This window comes from Urocampus carinirostris, chromosome 2 (assembly GCF_059441175.1).
Source record: "Urocampus carinirostris isolate Australia breed hairy pipefish chromosome 2, RoL_Ucar_1.0, whole genome shotgun sequence".
In the NCBI taxonomy this organism is placed as follows: domain Eukaryota; kingdom Metazoa; phylum Chordata; class Actinopteri; order Syngnathiformes; family Syngnathidae; genus Urocampus; species Urocampus carinirostris.
This window is the reverse complement of record NC_142350.1, coordinates 54,852,414-54,872,982: the sequence shown is the minus strand read 5'-3', so window position 1 is coordinate 54,872,982 and position 20,569 is coordinate 54,852,414. Positions and strand designations below refer to the sequence as shown.

The window sequence follows — 20,569 nt, the reverse complement described above, 5'->3', positions numbered from 1 at the left end:
GCTGCCTGATTGGCTTCCCTCTTATTTAAACTCAACGCTTCCATTCACTCCTTGTCAGTCCGTCAATGAACCTCCGCACCTGCAAGGCAAGCATTTTGACCCTGGCTCCCGTTCTGTTCCTGACCCATCCTGTATCATGTATCATGCATCCTGAATCCGTTATCGATCCCGTCTATCCCGTATCCTGTATCGATCCCTGATCCAAGCCTCGTTCTGTACCCTGTATCCGGTATTGATCCCTGGTCCAAGCCCTGTTATCCTGTTTCCTGTATCCATCCCTGATCCAAGCCCCGTTATCCCATATCCTGTATCTGGCATCGATCCCGGCTGTCCCGTCCTGTCCGGTATCCTGCTCGTCTGCCCCTGGCTTCCTGTTTTCATGCGCCTGACTTCTCTGCCCCGCTTCTCCTGCCCAGCGATCGTTGAAGCGCTGGCGTTTGTGTTCACTCGCATGGTATCGTTCCCGGCTGTCCCGACCTGTCCGGTATCCTGCTCGTCTGCCTCTGGCTTCCTGTTTTCCCACTCCTCACTTCTCTGCCCCGCTTCTCCTGCCCAGCGATCGCCGAATCGCTGGCGTTTGTGTTCCCGCGCATGACTGCTCCGCTTCCGTAAATGAAGCTTGGAGTGAAAACGTTGGGCGTTTGGGTCTACCTTCTGTTTGAGTTCTGACACCCTCCTCCATTATTCGGATTTTAAAGCTTTATATTAGAGTTACGCATTTTTTTAAAAGCTCCAGCACATTTTAAGGTAAATGGTATAGAAAATGGGTTGACTAGTAAACAAATATATACTTAATTGAAACATTTTCTGCTGCTAAATGTTATTAGACGATTGTGCTCCACACCTTCGTGGCCATTCATAACCTTGCCCCTCTCTTCCTCTCCGACCTCCTTCACACTGCCACGCCATCCCACACCCGCAGATTATCTTCCTCCCTCTATCTCACTATACCCACTGCCCGCCTCAGCTCCATGGGGAGCAGAGCTTTCAGCCGCTCTGCCCTCCAGCTCTGGAACTCAATACCGCCTGACCTCCGAAATTCTACGCCATGTAATCTCTTTTTAAACAATATTCACTACATTGTTATAAATAATAATAATAATAATAATAATAATTTCCTTGTATTGTCATTCTGTGTAACAATGTACACAGAACGAAATGTCGATTGCACCTGACCCGTTGTAGCGAGCCGATGCAGCCGCAGCCAACAGAGGGCGCCGCCGACCACTTTTTAAGTCTTAGGAATGACTCGGCCGGGGCGCGAACCCGAACCTTCCAGTCTCAAAGCGGACGCCTTACCATCTAGGCTACTGAGCTGGTGACAATGAAGATAAATTTAATTCAGAGTAGTGGTGACATTCCCATGAAGCGCCACATGTTATTTGGATGTGGGATTTACAGTTACATTTGTTTTCATCCATCCTGGTATTCCCCAAAAACTTATGATCCAGAGGTGGGCCGCCAGGGCTTGCAAGGCCTGCTCTGCTGGCCTAAAAAACGGAATCATGTGATTTTAAAATATTTTGTCCATGACTACTGATTAAACATTTTCAAATTGTCAGTCAACCTACTTTTATTGCTTCTTTTCCTCCTAGTTCCAAGGCTTCCAGATATGTGCTTTCATTTTCAAGCCTTTAACCAATTAAATTTCAGTCATTACTTGTTGCCTGGGTCTGAAATCTACCCGGGGGGCCTTCAAATTCAGTTCTGCAGGCCCTCAGGCATAACATCCGTGTTAGATATAGCTGTATGTTTAGCCGATCAAATCCCGAGTTGACGAGTCAAAGCCTGCTAGCAGGCCTTGGGGAAACGACACAGGTTACACAAACTATGACTGTGCAGAGGTTGGTAACAGAAGTATCACAACGGAAATGTGAAGAAAAAGACATTTTAAAAACTTATGCCAGAAATACCACAGGGCGAGCTCGATTTCCAGCATTACCTACCGTGGCAATAGAAAATAACTTCTTTAATGGAACTCAAACACACGAAAGCTATACGACAGAGTAATTTAAATCTTCATAAGGAAAGAAAGGAGGATGGATTTGTGCACGAATTAAAATGATTCTGGGTGAGTAAAATGTGGGTATTTTCCAAAATAACATTGCTATTTTTTAAGATCCTTATTGATGCTTTTTTATTCGTGTCGCAGCTATAGCTGCAATAAAAGTTTTAGAGCCATAAAATAGTTACTGAGGGATGGATTGATTCAGCCTACTCAAGGCCCAGGTGTGAAATGCACCGGGTTGGGTAGGGTTACTTTAACTTGATTACTTTCAATTACTTTTGGATTACTCCAATACCAAATATGCTAATAAAAGACAAAAGAAACTAAATATGAATAAAATGACTAAATTTTGTGCAGGCTTGGGGAGTAACGGGACATGGAACGACAAAAATTATGTTGGCAACCTGTTGGGTTTATTTTCATTTTGTTTCTGTCGCATTTTATGTTAGTTTTGCCAGAGATCAAAGCCAGGAGAGAAAGCTTACCACGTGTTGTGAGTCATAATTTTATTCATATTTAGTTTCTTTTGTCTGGTATTAGCATATTTGGTATTGGAGTAATCCAAAAGTAATTGAAAGTAATCAAGTTAAAGTAACCTGGAGGTTTTTGTTATCTTTAACTGTTAAACCAAATAGATCTTTAAGTGTTTCAAATTTAATTTTGAATATATATAAAATATCAATGTTTAATATTTTTCTATATAACACCAAAAGGCAACCCACAATAAAGTTAATAACTTCACATGAACTTACTGAAATCTAGGGCAAATGCCGCCGCCCTGCGCATGCGCACTGTCTTGTCTTCCGGGCTGCTCGAGGGGCACTCGGTTAAAGGTGAACACTAATCCAAACTTCCACCAAAATAATATTTGGTATTCATTTTACGAAGATTCTGTCGACATACATCCTGGAGGTAAGTTGAACTTTACATAAGAACCATGTGCAAATTTAAATATGTAGACTCAAGTTAAAACCCAGCGTCACTGCAGTATTTACTCAAGTGCTGTATTTTATTTGTTTATGCGGAATGTAAACACAGTAGTGCTTTATAATCTGTTTTTTTATCAAATTATCTCTATCTATCCTATCTATTCTATATAATATTTATCTATCTATTTATCTATCTATCCATCTATCTATCTATCTATCTATCTATCTATCTATCTATCTATCTATCTATCTATCTATCTATCTATCTATCTATCTATCTATCTATCTATCTATCTATCTATCTATCTATCTATCTATCTCGAGATATTATAATATTGAATCATGTCACTGCCTATATTAGTCATTCTCATATATTCTTTCTTCATTTTAGTCGTAATTATGTGTATTCATTTGTGATTTATTTTACAATATAACTATTTTATATATTTATTTTAGTGGGATACACACGGAAATACAGGAACATCAATTTCAGTTCAGGATGAGAAATTTAAACATGGTTGGGTAGGTTTACTTAAACTGGATTACTTTCTATTACTTTTGGATTACTCCAATACCAAATATTCTAAAAAAAGACAAAAGAAACTAAATATGAATAAAATTATGACTCACAACACCTGGTAAGCTTTCTCTCCTGGCTTTGATCTCCGGCAAAACTAACATAAAATGCGACAGAAACAAAATGAAAATAAATCCAAACAGCTTGCCAACATCATTTTTGCCGTTCCATGTATTCCGTTACTCCCCAAGCCTGCACAAAATTTAGTCATTTTATTCATATTTAGTTTCTTTTGTCTTTTATTAGCATATTTAGTATTGGAGTAATCCAAAAGTAATTGAAAGTAATCCAGTTAAAGTAACCCTACCCAACCCTGAATTTAAACAAGCACATTCCTGAGAAGATCACACTAACTAAAGTTCAGCTTTAACAAAATAAAATAGATTTCCTCTCTAAGGTTTGAGCGGTAGATTTCCTGAGGCAGTCATCAGTAGAATCGTGCTCCATTCAACCTGTTTAAGTTTTTAATAGATGTTCAATCATCTTATGGAATTCCCTTTTTGTTAAGAATGATGGTAAAACATGTCACTCTTTGCACTGATGAATTGATTCAGCCATTCTCTGATAAATCATTTATGCTCATAATATATTGTACAAAAAAAACCCTTTAAGGGAACTGTTCATTTGTTTTCAGCTTCTGTTTTGAAATCGGTATCTGGAACCAACAAGCTCGCTGAGGAAAAAGCCATTCCTTGACTCTATCGTTTTATCGATCGATCAATCTATTTTTGCTTTCATTGTGTGATTTGTTCATTTAGGTTTCTTGATGTTCTTTTTCTTTCTTGCCTCCATTAGATTTGATATCTTAAAGTGTCTTTACTGTTTACTGCAGGGAGGCTAAATTACAAAAAATGGCTAACATGTTGCCAGAGCCTAAACATGAAAGGACCTTCCAGTACCAAAACGGTCTGCCTTCTCTTCCTGTGCCCACTCTAGAGGGCAGTCTTTCCAAGTACCTGGATGCAGGTGATCCTCTCCTTTGTCTTTGATGATTTCTTGGGGGGTTGATGATATTGATAGAGGTTAATCATAGTTAGAGAGGGCCTGGTACTCACCGAAGGGAAAATTTTCGTGTGATTATTATTATTTGAGCCTTGTCAAAATGTTTCTGAGCAACCGTTACTCAATATTGTTATGATTACAAAATCTCCATTTTGTAATATGCAAAAAAATTTGGATTTCTTTTCACTCTAAATTTCCCTTTCCCTTCCATCAGTGCGCTCATTTGCATCCGAGCAGGAGTTTAAAACAACAGCGGATATCGTGCGGAAATTTCAAGATGGCATTGGCAAAGACCTGCACCACAAACTACTACAGAGAGCCAAAACCAGGAGGAATTGGGTTTGTTCCGGCTGCAGAAACGACACCGTCATTTTTAAATTTCCGGTAAAATAAGAATGATTTGAATTGTCCTAGCTGGAAGAGTGGTGGTCAGACAGTGCGTACTTGGAGGTGCGGATCCCATCTCAGCTTCTTGTCAATTTCGGTGGCCCGGCTCCTTATTTAGAGCACTGCTGGCCGCCCGCTGAAGGAACTCAACTCGAGAGGGCCAGCATTAGCGTCTGGCACACATTACGGTATTGGGACCTGATTTACAAGTAAGGCAAAATCACACTGACTTGCATGAAGTAGTCGGGTTTTACAGGACTGTATGGATGTTTAAGGGAGAAGCTGCCCCCTCAGAAAGCTGGTAAGATGGCATTGGATATGGACCAGTTCAGAATGCTCTTCTGCACCTGTAAAGTACCTGGAGTTAAGAAGGACACCATCTACAACTATTTCAAGACAGGTACTGTATGTAAACAAAAGAAATCTTGGCTCATTCATGACCGTACCTTTCTGGGCTATTTCAGGTTCTGTAATAAGGACTAATTCTTACTCATTTGGTTGTTTTGGTGTCACAGAACGAGAAGGCCACTGCCCGACACATTTGGTTGTGATGTGTCGAGGACGTATTTTCACGTTTGATGCGGTTTGTGACGGCGAAATCCTCACTCCACCGGAAATCCTCAGGTAACTTCTAATAAAAATGTGATGGATGAACAATGTGAATGCTAAAGTCAAACAAGTTTATGGTTATTTGCACATTAAAACTATGTTCTCTACTACTTTAGTAGTTGTCAAAGACTGGTACATTAAGGCACTGCTAGGTGAATACGAGATTTTGAATTAATTTAAAAAGAAGCATTTAAAATGAAATAAAGTACAAGTAATTATTAAATAATGTCAATATTTCAGGGAAATTGCAAATACAATAAATATGTTGAGAGTAAAGCACCCAGAACTAGGTTTAACTTGTCCCAAAATGTGTCAATTTATTTTATTACAGCCATAAAAAAACAAAGGTTACTTTTTAACATAGCAGTAAAAAAAAAATCAATGTATTAAAAAAGGATCATTTAGTTTGAAACTCTAAATACCGGTGCAGAAAGTACAAGGAGGGTATTGTTCAAAATATCCCATATCCCCCCGAAACCTAGCCATTTTGAAAATAAACAAAAAAACACAGAATGCTCATTTTTTTACACCCTTATATCGTATGAGTATATTGATTGTAAAACCTAAAAAAATGGGTCATTTATTTAGAACAAATAATGAATGTGCATTTAATGCAAAACAGTACAGAGCTCAATTGATTTATCTAAACAGTAGATCTGGCATCTTGCTCACTGGCACGGGCTTTTGTTCGCTTTAGACAACACCGGGCCATCTAGTGGTCAAATAAGACACACTGGGGCTTTAGGTATTATTTTTATTTATTTTCTTTAATTTTTGCATTTTTTTTAAATATCCAGAACCGAAAATGCTTTATGCTGGTTAGTAGACTTTGCTGAAAAATATATTACCCAGGAAATGCATCACAAAAATACATTAAAAAAACTGTCAGCTGAGTGGTTAGCACAGCTCCGGTCATTGGTTCAAATCCAGCACCCAGCCTTCCTGTGCGGAGTTTGCATGTTCTCCCAGTGCCTGCATGGTTTTCATCCGGGCACTCTGGTTTCCTCCCATATTGCAAAAACATGCATGGGGCAGGTTAATTGGTGACTCCACCTTGTCCCTAGGTATGAGTGAGCATGTGAATGGTTTCCTGTCTCTGTGCCCAGTGCCCTGTGCCCACCGGTGCAGCATGTCCCCTGCCCAATGCTTGGAGCTAGCTGTGATGGGCTCCAGCACCCCCCGCGACCCTAGTGAGGATAAGCGCTGCAGATAATGAATGGATTATTTATTCCTTGTTTTTATTGATTCGGGCAGGCAGCTGAGCTATATTAAACAGTTCTGTAACGGCCGATCCGATGGCGATGGTGTTGCTGCTCTTACCTCAGATGAAAGGACTCGCTGGGCAAAGGTAACAAGGTATCATGTATTTTACATGTTATTAGAAATGCATTACATTTCTTGTCAATAAATATAAAAATGAACTTCATGAAGTGTCCCTTGTTTTCATCATTGAGTATGAATCGAAGAGGCAATCAAACTTTTTTCTTGCCGTCATCTGTGCAGGCCAGGGAGCATCTCATCAGCATTGATCCTCACAACGAAACCATCCTAGAGACCATCCAGAGCAGCCTCTTCTTAATTAGCTTAGATGATGCCAAGCCATACTCCTCTGCAGAGAACTACACAAATGTATTGACCTTTCTTTGAAAATATGTATCTTGTTTCATTTAATTAGTTAATTGTAACAATAGAACAAAATTGTGATGCAGATTGCAAAAGAAGCATTGACAGGTGACCCCACCATTCGCTGGGGGGACAAGTCCTACAACTCTCTTGTGTTCTCTGATGGTACTTTTGGATCCAATTGCGACGTGAGTATAAAAGAATTAAGAAGCCATTTTGAGCAGTTAAATGGAATCTTGTCAGAATTATGTTTTCTTTCTTTTGTATTTTTTTGCAGCACGCGCCATATGACGCAATGGTTATGGTGTCCATGTGTTGGTACGTTGACCAGCAACTTAAGGCTACAGAGGGCAAGTGGAAGGTAGACATGGATATTTTTCCTCAATATGCATGTATCCAAAACTGTTTTATTTCTCGGTATAATATTTTATTTGTTCTTTCAGGGCTCAGCTGAAGTCCGATCAATGTCTCTACCTCAGGAGCTTGTTTTTACTGTGGATCAAAAATCCTTGCATGACATAAGCCACGCAAAACGGCAATACCTGAAGATGGTGAGTCGATATGGAATATAAAGAAATCTCTCTCAATTGGCAAATCGCTTTAATGAAGGCACGCCTCCCAAAAAATCATTGACTGATTTAAAATATGCCCTGGGTTTCAATTTGTTCTCTCTGGCTCGGTAAGCCCTTAATTTGTGTACAGACGCTCCCCTACTTTTAACCATTCGACTTATGAGAAACGGACATTGTTTTCGGGATGTCGAAAAATATCTGGACATTGCTGTAAGTTAGATTTTGTATTGTGTGCACCTTTTTCCGAGTACAGGACAGTACTGTAGTGCTTCTTTACGCCGCTACTGGCGTGTGGGCTATGGGAGGTCAGCCAGCATCCAACTCGAAGAAAAAAAATCTGCTTCCTTTTCCTAGTTCGTGTGTGAACATTCTATACTGTATGTCCAGCGCACTAAGGACTTCGACATTTTTTATTGTTTAATATATTGCGCATCCAATATGGTTGGTGTAAAGAAGAGGCAAGCCGTTTCTTTTGAAACGAAAGTGGAATAACAAAGCTTGATGCGGTTGAGAAAATGGTCTGAACGCTTTTTTTCGGCCACTTTTTACCACGGAGGAGGGCCTCTTGAAGCGCATCTTCCAAAAGTAAGTTCCACTTTTATATATCTTTTATAGAGTATATCCTTTTATAAAATGTTTATTTTCTTAGTACAAAACGATACAGGTTACTTATACAAGCCTTAAACATACTTTTATAAACCTTAAACATACAAAATATAACACTGGAGCAACTTACGAACAAATTCAACTTATAAACGATTGTCCAGAATCTCGTTCGTAAGTAGGGCAGCGTCTGTATTTCCACTTTTGGCGGGTGGTTCTGGTCCCCATTAACCGTGAAAACCGAGGGATCTCTGTATTCCCTTAGTTTTTACCTTTTATTTGTTAAGCAACCAGAATAGGGCACTATATACTTAATCGGCCACTTTAATTAGTACTGATACCAGAGGTAAAATCGGGCCTAAAAAAATCCAGCAGGTCTGCTGGTACTAAAGCCCTGCCCAAGCCCAACAAATTAACTTGATGTGATTGACCGAGCCCATAGAAAACCGAAATTTGCATCTTTTATTTGTTAGGATGAGGGGGAAGAAGAAAGTGTCATTTTGGCCGACAAGTGCACGTGCCGACGCAAGCAATGTCCCATACACAGTAGTGGGGGGGCAGGGAAAAATTTGTCTTTAATGTGTATTTTGGGTTATCTATGGGTATTGGGTTTTTTATCTTCAATTATGGATCTTTGCATTTTCTTTTAACTGTGAATGTATGACTGGATGCTCCAAACAAAGTTTTGTTGTTTGACAATGACACAAATTTTCTGAACAGAAAGAGCGGACTCACATGAGTGGACGAGCACGTTGTCACTTGTACAGCGGGGGGTACTAGCACGCGCAGACGCGCCACATGTTGCTGCGCAAATCTTTACAAACATGGAGAAACACAGAACACATGATGAGTGCAGAATTAAAAATGAAAAAAAAATACAGCGAGAGAGAAGCCTGGCCCAACACGAACCCGAATAAATGATTGATATCTTAGGCCTGTTAGGGGCCGGGCCTAATATCTTACTAATACCTAAATGGCTGGTGTCAGCATGTATATCGACACTCAAGCATCCTTCATTAAAATAATTCCAACTTCAAATTAGATGTTATTTTCTGCCTCTGCTCACATTTGCAACTTCGCAACTGTGCCGTTTCTACTTTTTTTCAGGCGGAAGACCTGCAGATTGTGTGTCACGCCTTCACTGGTTTTGGGAAATCCGCAATCAAGGAGAAGAATCTACACCCTGATACCTTTGTACAGCTGGCCATGCAACTGAGCTACTACCGCTTGCACAAAAGGTATGAGCTAAAATATGCCCTAATCGGTGGGTTGGTTTATAAAAACAAAAATAAGAAATTAAACCGCCCTTGGTCTTAAATAAACAACAAATTCTTTGAAATGTCTGCTTTGGTCCCTCAGACAAGAGAGCTGCTATGAAACTGCAACGACCCGCAGGTTCTACCACGGCAGGACGGAGACCATGCGGCCGTCTACCACCGAGGCTCTTAACTGGTGCAAAGCCATGATGGACCCCAAGTCCCAGGTGACGCATTGCATCACAAAAACACCTTGATCAGTTAAGAGGATCTTCTCATTCCCATATGATCTCCTCAGATTCACGAGAAGAGGAAAGCCATGCTACAAGCTTTTAACAAACACAATAAGCTCATGGCGGAGGGCCAAGAGGGCAAAGGTTAGTGTTAAACTCATTGGAAACTCTTGTCATGAAAAAGCGTCATCACTATTTCGTCGCTAGGTTTTGACCGACACCTTCTTGGACTCTATCTCATTGCCAAGGAAGCGGGCCTTCCCACACCTGCGATTTACACGGATCCCCTCTACACAAAGAGGTATTGTTTATACTCTGATATAAGCCTATAGCCCATAAAACTGAATTTATTATTTGACCAGGAATTTATTAATACTGTACATTTCAATGTTTAGGTATATTGTAACCTGGATTTATGGTGTCCTTAACAAAATTGAGATGTTTCTTCTCAACAATTTATATTTTTTTTCTCTAAAGAACACCATATATATACTTGCATATAAGCAAATCCCCTAAAACTGCTTTAAAATGGTCACATACTAAAATAAATATGTAATGTGGTAGCCCTCCTTACAATTTCATTCTTGAAGTAGCTTAGTAACCTGAAACATTTGTAGGTAAAGACGCCTTTTGAATATAAATGCGCTAATCCGTTCCAAGCAACGCAAAGGTATGATATATTTTTTTAATAAATCTTAAAAGAGCATCAGAACATGAACGTAATACATCTCAAAATTAGATTACCACACATAAAATGAGACACACATTGTCAAAAAACAAAGTATAAAGAAAATAATATTTACCTTTACTGGCCTCTTTGTTTACTGGTCCTCAGGATTGTTTTTTGCCTGCCGTTTCCTGAAAACTGATCCACTGACGTCGGCTATTACCGGATTTTGACAATCTGTTGCAAATGCGCGAGACAGACGTAATCATAATAAGCGATAGCCCGACCTATCAACCCTTTTTTGGGTAATTCCTTTCCACAAATTGCGAGACTTCATGGAATTTTGATGGAATGATGGCTGCGTCCTCTTCCTTGTCTCTGAACTCCTCCTGCACGGCGGCGTGTATTTTCATACCGTTCTATTACCTCTTACTTTGTTTCAATGACCGGAAAAAGTCTCTTTCTCTTCTTTTTTCCATGCCCACTTTTCTGCATGTATTTCGTGGAGTCCCTCGTAAATGATAGTTCTTCGTAGAGGTACTGTACAGTATACTGTTTCCAGAGCAGCAAGGGAACACAAATGGCATGCGGGCCAGTTAGAACTCTGGAAACGATGAATGGCAGCGCGTACTATACTGTACTTTTGACTTTGTATCCTGAAACGCCTTTATAACTAGGAGCAATATTTCCCCATTAAGGTACTTTTGAACCTTTGTATGTAGTCAGGTAGAGATACAACTGTACTTGAGAGTGAAACGAGCGTGCAGGCGACCCTTGACGAGGTATAAAAACAGCACATGTTATTGTTATTAAACCCATTTATCATTTGCGTTTGACTTTATTGATATTGACAATTTGGATGTTCAACTACATTCTAACCTACATTTATTGTGTTCTTGACAAAAGGATATTTTGTTTTTAACAATTACAATATTTTCTCACTACAGTGTATGGTATTTACTCACACATATTGCATATTAGCTAACCCCCTAAAACTGCTTTAAAAATCATAATACTAAATGAAATAAATACTCAAAACATTGATAAATAGTGTACCCAAACATGGCTAATTAGTTGAACATCTCAATAATAAAAAAAACTATACAGGTAGTAAAGATAAAAACGAAATAATTTTAATCAACCCTGAACCCTAGTGAGGATAAGCGGTTCAAAAATGTATGGATTTAAACCGTTTACTTTACCTTTTAAGCACCAGTTTGATGGAGACTCTTGCACACCATTTTCGTATTTCGCAATCATTTCTTTCTTTGACTTTATTGTTGTTGTCACTGTTCTCCGCTTTTCCCTATAACCAGCAAAAAATGAAATGAAATGATCTGCATTTATATAGCGCTTTTCAAGTCAATGACTTCCCAAAGCGCTTTACAATGTGCTCCACATTTCCCAATAGCGGCTTTGCAGCCATTTAAGGCGCTAACCTGCTTATTGGGGGTATTAGGGGTTCAGTGTTTTACCCAAGGACACTTCGACATGTAACACGGACGAGCCGGGATTCGAACTGGGATCCCTTGATCCCAAGACGAGCGCTCTACCTCCTGAGCTAAAAAGACAATTAAACACACGAGATCACCATATAATGATATTTAGTTCTTCTCAAACACAATCGGGATGCAGCAAGTGCCTAACTAGAAGAAGAGATCGGGCGAATGGGGAGTATAAGGACACGACATGGCCATGTGTCATTGGGTGGCTGAGTCTATCTTGCGTTCCCTTGTGTTCATTTGGTTTTATAGGCTTATAAGCTGACCCCCTGATTTCAGTATTGTATTTTATAGTTCTAAATTTGGCTTATGTGCGGGCATACGCCGTAATGATAAACACAATCCAGCTGTCAAACATATTTCATTTAGTATTTGCTATATTTTTGTTGTACTTTCAGCGGAGGTGGTGGGAACTTTGTGCTGTCTTCCAGTCTGGTGGGCTACACCACAGTCCTGGGCGTTGTTGCCCCTATGGTCCATCACGGTTATGGATTCTTTTATCGTATCAACACTGACAGGTATCTTGCAAAATCTGTACATAGTGGTACACTCACATTTCCTGGAAGTTGCGCTCTGTTAGTTTGAAATAACCCCACTAGTGTATTTAGCTCCCTCACCATTTTTGTTTCATAAATGTACGATTGCAGTTACGGCAAAAGATTTTGTCTCATCTGGCTGCTCAATACAACATGAATCGTTCGACTGTGTGTTAGTGAGAAACAGGTGCTTTTTGAGAAAAAAAATCCAAAATTTATAACCAACCTTTTGCAAGACTTCCCATCAACACATTAGTACCTACTACCAATTGTTTTCTACATGTTTTGTTACATAGAAATCCAATTACCTCATCAAAGAGTATTTGCACTCTGTAAAATTAACCGTGTAAGACTCTGCATTGAAAATTCCAAGTCAAGTCAATTTAAGTCATGTTTATATAAAGTCTCAAAGGCTGCACAGATCAAAGACTATTGCAAACCACAGACTATTATGACACCATCCCCTGATCTAAAACCTACATGAGGGCAAATAATACACAGATATTGTCAACACAAGATATTGGTTATTCATATGCTATAGAAGAGAAGTGTGTTTAAATCCTAGATTTAAACAGTTCCACTGAGGTTGCAGATCGAATCTCAGGGGGGAGACCATTCCACAGCACCGGGGCCTGAATGGAGAACACTCTCAAACCTGCAGAGCTCTTCTTTGGTCTTGGGATCACTAGTAGACCGGCATTCTCAGAGCAAAGACTCCGGACAGGAACATAGGGGAAAATGAAATCTGAAAGATCAGTCTGATGTAAGCGGAAAGAAGAAACAAACATCAGATCGTCTACCATGACACCGAGGATGAAAATGTCATTTAATTTTTGTGACTTGGAGTGAATTGTATTTTATCAAATACATTTGCTCCAAAAAATGTGACTTATACATGTTTTTTCCTTCTAAGTTTGCATTTTTTGGCCGGTGCGACGTATACTTCGGAGAGAGACTTAAAGTCCGGAAAGTACAGTAAATCCAATATTTGTTTTCTTTTCCTTCCCTACTTTGCAGGGTTGTGATCTCCATCTGCGCCTGGAGATCTTGCCGCCAGACGGACGCTGCATCGTTGTTCAACAACTTTTCCAACTCCATGCATGATATGTTTCACTTAGCGACTACATCACAGCTTTGAGTGTATTCTTTTGCTTAGTTGATTCATGTGGTCCCCTACCCCATGATATAAAATAGAGGTTAGCTCTTAGCTTCATCAATGCAACTCTTTGAGAGTGACGGTCATTTTTAGGAAAAAGTGTTTCAGAACATGAACAATACTAGGAAATCGTTTTTATTTTTTAAGTGGCGTTATGATCCCTGAATGGACACTATATTGAGATTCGCCACACACGTCTCAAACATTGTTAGCTAGCATGATTCACATTCCTCTGACATCACAAGAAACCTAATTTGATGAGGTGCAGAAAATAGATATTTTTCTCAGACTAATTTGATTTTTCTTAAGTATTTTTTCTCTAATAAAGGAAAGATCATTCGTGAAATAAGGAAGAGTACCTTAGATAGTTTGAATAATTCTTAAATCATTTTCAACCAAAATAAAAAAATACTTGTTTTAAGTATCAATGTTTTTATTTTTCTAAAAAAAAAAAAAAAAGCTATATTTTCCAATAAGGTATGATCTTTTATTAGCATTTTTGTTGTATAGAAACTGTGTTTTATTACTGGAACATTCAAACCAATTAGCACTTTAAAAATGCATTCGTGTTATCTTTGTAAGTGCTGTAAATGATGTACAGTATAACAAAATTTTCCTTTCAGGTCAAGTAACACAAATCAAAATTGTTTGAAAGGATAAAAATAGTAAAAACAATGTATAAATATTTGAAATAATTATTGTCACACAATAATGCACTTCAAATTTCAATGGCACTTCAAATGAATGACACAAGAGGTCATCAAATAAGGAAATAAAACACAATTTCTATCTGCAGTTGAGGGAGATCCATGGGTATGTGCTATAAGCGCACGCTGATTCTCACAGGTCAGCAATACACTGTCAAGACCAACGAAAAAATCAAATTCCTACTGCGACCTTGATGTTGAGCTCTAGAGCAGGGGTCGGGAACCTATGGCTCGCGAGCCATATATGGCTCTTTCTACGAGTATCTGTGGCTCAGAGACAGATTTGATTGCATGCAAAATTTCTCCATCTTGTCCAAAACTTGATTTGTCTATCCTGTTAAGTTACACGCAAAGCCAAACCGAAACATACCGTCAAATGATTACTTCGCAGTATATATATGGCACGTTTTTCACTACAATTTACAGTCAAGGTGTCACACAAAAAATGGGGGAAAAAAAAACTCGTTTTAGCTGTACAACGCTAAAGAATCCTTTATATAAAAGTTCACTATGTAATCTGTGTTCAGTGTTCAGATACCTTATGATGAATCCACAGAACTGTAAATACGCCAAAACACCGGAAGAGAACTTAGTCATTTGATTGGGTGAGTGGGAGGGATGGGTGGAGCTATGCAAAAAGTACAAGCACTCCTTCCCATCTCTCGCCAAAGGTAAGCACATAAGGCTCCCTATTCTCAGAATGTTGTGACGTTTTTACAAAATAAATGCTTGCATCTGGTTTTGAAACCAATATGTATGATAAAAAAGGGTCAAAAGGAGTTTAACCGATCTTGAGTCATTGCAAGAAAGAGACAAGTTTAAAGTGGTATGTTTGTTGATTTTGGGACAGGGGCTCTGGCATTATTCTCTTTTCATAATTTTTATCAAATCATCAAAAATAAATGTGCTGAAGACTAAGCTTTTGTCTGGGGCGCGGGTTTAGCAATTTAGTAAATTTCTCTCATAATATATGGTGTGGCTCTTTCCCAAAATAAAATTAATATTTTTTGCTTTTATGGCTCTTTGAGTCAAAAAGGTTCCCGACCCCTGCTCTAGAGGAATCAGACCCTTGTTTGATTCCTGGTCTGGGTAGCTCACCGAGATCTCCAACTGTCCACGGAATAGATACATTTTCCCGGGAGGGAAAAATTAAGGCTAGTAACTTGAGTATGTTTTGGGGGATGTTGTACTTCTCGGAGTATTTTTAAATTCCATTACTTTTACTTGCGTGAATTTGTGAAGAAGAAACAGTACTTTTACTCCGCTACATTGGACAACATTTGAGTCGTTACTTCGTGACTTAATAAATCCCCTCCACGTAAGTACATGTCTGTCTGTCTCCGCTAAGGCGCATTTATTTTGACACAGAACTCTGCCAGGCTCTACCGTGTTTAACCAATCGAACGTGGCAGCCTCGTCACCTGACTATATTCAACTTCAGCGGGGGAAATTTTGTTTACGGATGAAACAGATCGATAAAGTCGCTTAGCAATACCGACTATGAAAACACAGAAGCGGAGGAGCACCCTTGGACTCACATCAAAAGCAGGTTTTTTTTTTTTTTGGTTTGAACAAATTTATTGACACTAATAACAGAAAAAAACAATCATGACAATCTCAACAGCAATTAAGCACATTCACAATATTATATTTCAATATGACTTTTTTAACAGCAAGCACAATGTGAGGTTTGAACAACCCTTCTCGAAAATCTTAATAGCAATCAAGCATATTCACAATTTCATTATATAACATCTTTGTTAGTGTCAATAGATCCGTCCAGGCCAAAGTCGATATTTTTTTGGTTTGAACAAATTTATTGACACTAAAAACGGAAAACAATCATGACAATCTCAACAGCAATTAAGCACATTCACAATATTATATTCCAATATTACGTTTTTAACAGCAAACACAAAGTGAGGTTTGAACAAACCTTCTCGAAAATCAAACATATTCACAATTTCATTATATAACATCTTTGTTAGTGTCAATAGATCCGTCCAGGCCAAAGTCGATTGTCCTCGGTCTGAACAAATCCACTGACACCAACAGCAGCAAAACAAAGCCATCAAGCATATTCACATTTTTTTTATATTTGACAATATGACGTGACAATATGACGTTTTAACATTTTTTCCTGACATTTTCAACATCAATTAAACAATTTCAGAGTTATTTTCTTTTAACAGTAGTTAACCAGCGTGTAAAAGGCAATACTATTGTGCAAGGGCATAGCTCTGCCATCCCACCCTCCCAAGCAGCATTCTTCCAGTCCTCTGTGTGGGTCCTTTCCCTTCTGCGTGGGTCCTCTCCCTTCTGGGTTCCACAACCCAGGCTGTTGCTGCCGGGACTCCCACAGTGTAGCTCCGGCTCCCCCCTCCGGGTGGGTGCAGACGAGTCTTCTTTATGGCTGCGTCCTAGGCCCGCCGCTCGCAGATTGTATGGTATCTGCAGCCATTTGGAGCACAGCCACGGGGGGGATCTGCCTGCACCTCCATACCAGCAGGTTTCTGGAGGTCCAGATGGCGTCCTTGATGGCGGCGAGAGTGAGCCAGTCCCTGGCAAAGTCGTTCCGAGGCCTCCTCGACCGACTCACCCCGTAAAGCACGTACTGTGCATCAGGGACCTCTCCTGCTGGCAAGTCCGGGAACTTTCCTAGTTGTTCGGCCATTGTCCACAAGACCTGGGCAGCGCTGCACTCACAAAAAAGGTGCCTCACCGACTCCTGGGCGCCACAGCCAGGTCGAGGGCACGTCGAAGTCGCTGACATTCCTCGGTGGTGCATTACAGCTCTGACTGGGAGAACTTCATGAGCCACCATCCATGACAAGTCTCGTAGTCTGTTTGGGAGGGCAGGATGATTGACGTTGCTCCAAATCGTTGTGGATTCGCCAAACGCAAGCCCCCGCACAGGGCTTACTGTAGCTCGCTCTTGCACAATAGCAATAAGGGCCCTGTGGTTTTGTAAAGTGTGACCTTCTTGTGTTTCCAAATCAAACTTCTTCAAAAAATCCCGAATAAAGAGATGTGTTGGTGGCAAGTTAAACGAAACTGGAATCAAACGATTGTCTGGTACAAGCTTTAGCTTCCGCAAATATGAGCCCATCCAAAAACGGGTCATTGCTTGACTTTTCGGGTTGTTGGGTGGGCCCACAGCGTTTTGGAAGTGGAGAGAGACATATTTGCTTCCCAGGAAAAGCTGGAGGTCAGGCACTCCTTTCCCCCCTTTTTCCTTTTTCTTTTTCATTGTATCTCTTTTTATCCTTTCCCACTTTGAGCCCCAGACAAAGCGAAAGATGGCTCGGTCCAGTTGTAACAGCACGTTTCTTTTAGGCATAAAATTTAAACTGATTGACAAAAGCATTGGGAGGATGATCGCTTTGATGATTAGGACCTTCCCCTCTATTGTCAGTTTTCTTAGTGACCAAAAAACAAGTTTTTGCTTAACTTTCCTTGTCACGTCATCCCAGTTGGTCTCGCCTCCAGGTTCCTCTTAAAAAGGGTGCAATATGCAATGTCTCCTTTGCTCGGGTTCATGGGTTAGCTTGTTGTTCTGCTTGCAGAGCCAGTTAAGTATTGGAGCTTTACATGTGCTGCTTGGTGCAACATGTGCTTCATTTTTTTATTTATTTATACTAATTTCATTTTATTGTTTATTAAAGCACTTGAATTTACGTTGATTATTTTAATCTACTTTGAAATTAAATTTATTTTTTGCTGATTGGATGGATCATTTGATGATCTGATTGGTTGTCTTAAAAAATTTATAAATATGACATTGCTACAGTTACTCAGTATATTTTCGCCAAGTACTTTTTTACTTTTACTCAACTAAGTATTTGGATGAGTACTTTTACTTCTACCTGAGTAATATTGTTCTGAAATAACAGTACTTTTACTTGAGTAAAAGTTTTGTCTACTCTACCCACATCTGCCTCTACCCTTATCCCCTTCAGAAAAGCCGTGGCCGTCATTAAACCCACACTGAAACGCTTGATCCAGAAAACTTATGTAATTATAGACCTGTGTCAAACCTACCGTTTCTTTCTAAAATACTTGAAAAAGTAGTGGCACAGCAGCTGAATGATTTCATGTCTGAGAACAATCTCTTTGAATCAATGCAATCAGGATTCAGGGCTAACCACTCTACTGAGACAGCTCTGATTAAGGTAACCAATGATCTCCTACGGGCAATGGACTCTGGCGCATCATCACTTTTGCTGCTGCTGGACCTTAGTGCTGCATTTGACACAGTGGACCATAATATCTTGCTAGAACGGTTAGAAAAATGGATTGGTCTCTCAGGAAACGTCCTCTTATGGTTCAGATCCTACCTCTCAGATAGGACACACTGCGTTAAATATGACGAATTGACATCTGAGCCATTTAGTGTTACTCGTGGTGTTCCGCAGGGTTCAGTGCTTGGCCCCCTTCTCTTCAGCATTTATATGCTTCCACTAGCTGATATTATTCGCAAATATAATATCAGTTTCCATTGCTACGCAGATGACACTCAACTCTATCTCCCGATGGAGGAATCTGCCACACTAAACTGTGGAAATTTGGAGGCCTGCCTCATTGAGATAAAAGAGTGGATGTCACTCAATTTCCTGCGTCTTAACTCTGAAAAGACTGAAATGTTAGTTATTGGTCCATCTAAGTCTCGTGACTTATTCTCTAAAACCGCTGTGAACATAGACAATTGCCACATCACACGGAGCGACTCACTTAAAAATTTAGGTGTCATTTTCGACCCCGATCTGTCCTTTCAAACACATGTGAAGAAAATTACTAGAACCGCTTTCTTCCATCTCCGTAACATTGCTAAAATTCGTCCTATACTTTCTCAGTCAGATGCGGGAATCATAATTCACGCGTTTGTTACCTCCCGTCTCGAGTACTGTAATGCACTACTTTCCGGTCTTCCGATGACCAGACTCGAGTCTTCAGCTGGTACAAAATGCTGCAGCGAGGCTTTTAACAAGGACAAAAAAGTACGAACACATCACCCCAATTTTGGCTAACCTGCATTGGCTCCCAGTTAGCCATAGATGTGACTTCAAGGTTCTCTTAGTATAGTACAAAATCATACATGGACTTGCTCCCTCTTATCTTTCAGATCTGATTTGCCCCTATGTCCCGGCCTGAAGCCTTCGTTCCGAGAGCGCCGGTCTCCTGGTGATCCCAAGAGCCAAGAAGTGTTCCGCTGGTTTGAGAGCGTTCTCCATCCGGGCACCGGTGTTGTGGAATGCTCTTCCCCCTGAGATCCGATCTGCAACCTCAGTGGAAATGTTTAAATCTAAACTTAAAACTCACTTCTACTCTATAGCATACGAATAACCTAAACTTCCTATATGTAATAACTTGTGAAGCCCTTTGAGACTATTTGTGATTAAGGGCTATACAAATAAAAATGACTTGACTTGACTTGACTTAGAGGTGTGTTTGGGGGTCATTGTCATGCTGGAATGCCGTGTGACCCGGTACATTAATATTTGTCTCATCAGACCAAAGGGTATTTTTCCCAGTAAGCCATGGCCTTTGTTGACATATCCTCGGCAAACCCTTGGTGGCCTTTCTTGTGTACAGGAAAATGCTTCTTTATGGGGCTGCAGCCTTACAGACCGATTTGATGAAGTGTATGGCTTATGGTCTGAGTACTTACAGGCTTACCCCCCACGTCTTCAATCTGCAGCAATGCTGACAGCACTCCTGCACCAATCTTTCTTAGCATTTAAATGTGACATTGTATGCTCACTCAGCTTCTTTGGATGCTTGATTTTATTAAAACACTAGAGGATGTTGGACACTCTACTGAAGCTCAACTTCAGGGTGTTGGCAATCTTCTTTTGTAGTGCCACAATTATTTTTTAAGGTTTCCAGAGAGATTCCTTTGCCATAGTGTGGCATCTTGGGAGTTCAGGTGACCAGTATGACAAGTGTGTGGGAGACGTACTCCATGTATCACATGCAGAGCAAGTAGAGTGGCTGAAACAACAGCGAGTGACTCTTTAGTCGCCATTCCTGATAAAATAGCTGTATAATTTCTTTCGGATGATGCAAACTGATCTCAGTAGAAAAGGGTCTCAATTATCATATACAGTCATAATCATGGCATCGAGGTGTTCAAAGATGCTAATAACCTTTTAAGGCCGGATGCAAAATGTTGGCAATCTATGAGGAAGTCAGAAGCCCTGTA

General features: G+C 40.0%; 1 protein-coding gene across 1 annotated transcript; it reads left to right on the top strand.

Moving 5' to 3' along the window:
- Window positions 1–2,777: 2,777 nt before the first annotated feature.
- crot (carnitine O-octanoyltransferase) lies at window positions 2,778–14,455 on the top strand. Its single transcript, XM_088327166.1, has 17 exons — window positions 2,778–2,920; window positions 4,347–4,480; window positions 4,731–4,855; window positions 4,931–5,112; window positions 5,179–5,303; window positions 5,419–5,527; window positions 6,767–6,860; window positions 7,016–7,141; window positions 7,222–7,323; window positions 7,413–7,496; window positions 7,579–7,686; window positions 9,418–9,548; window positions 9,670–9,793; window positions 9,865–9,943; window positions 10,007–10,100; window positions 12,367–12,486; window positions 13,522–14,455. The coding sequence occupies exons 2-17, from the start codon at window positions 4,366–4,368 to the stop codon at window positions 13,640–13,642; spliced, it is 1,839 nt and encodes a 612-aa protein (XP_088183292.1). The 5' UTR covers window positions 2,778–2,920; window positions 4,347–4,365; the 3' UTR covers window positions 13,643–14,455.
- Window positions 14,456–20,569: the final 6,114 nt, after the last annotated feature.

Bases quoted from the DNA above. Each gene is read 5' to 3' on its own strand.
- crot (XM_088327166.1), top strand. From the start codon at position 4,366: ATGGCTAACATGTTGCCAGAGCCTAAACATGAAAGGACCTTCCAGTAC. The intron at 4,481-4,730 runs GTGATCCTCTCC...CCCTTCCATCAG, and splicing joins TTCCAAGTACCTGGATGCAG to TGCGCTCATTTGCATCCGAG. The intron at 7,687-9,417 runs GTGAGTCGATAT...ACTTTTTTTCAG, and splicing joins AACGGCAATACCTGAAGATG to GCGGAAGACCTGCAGATTGT.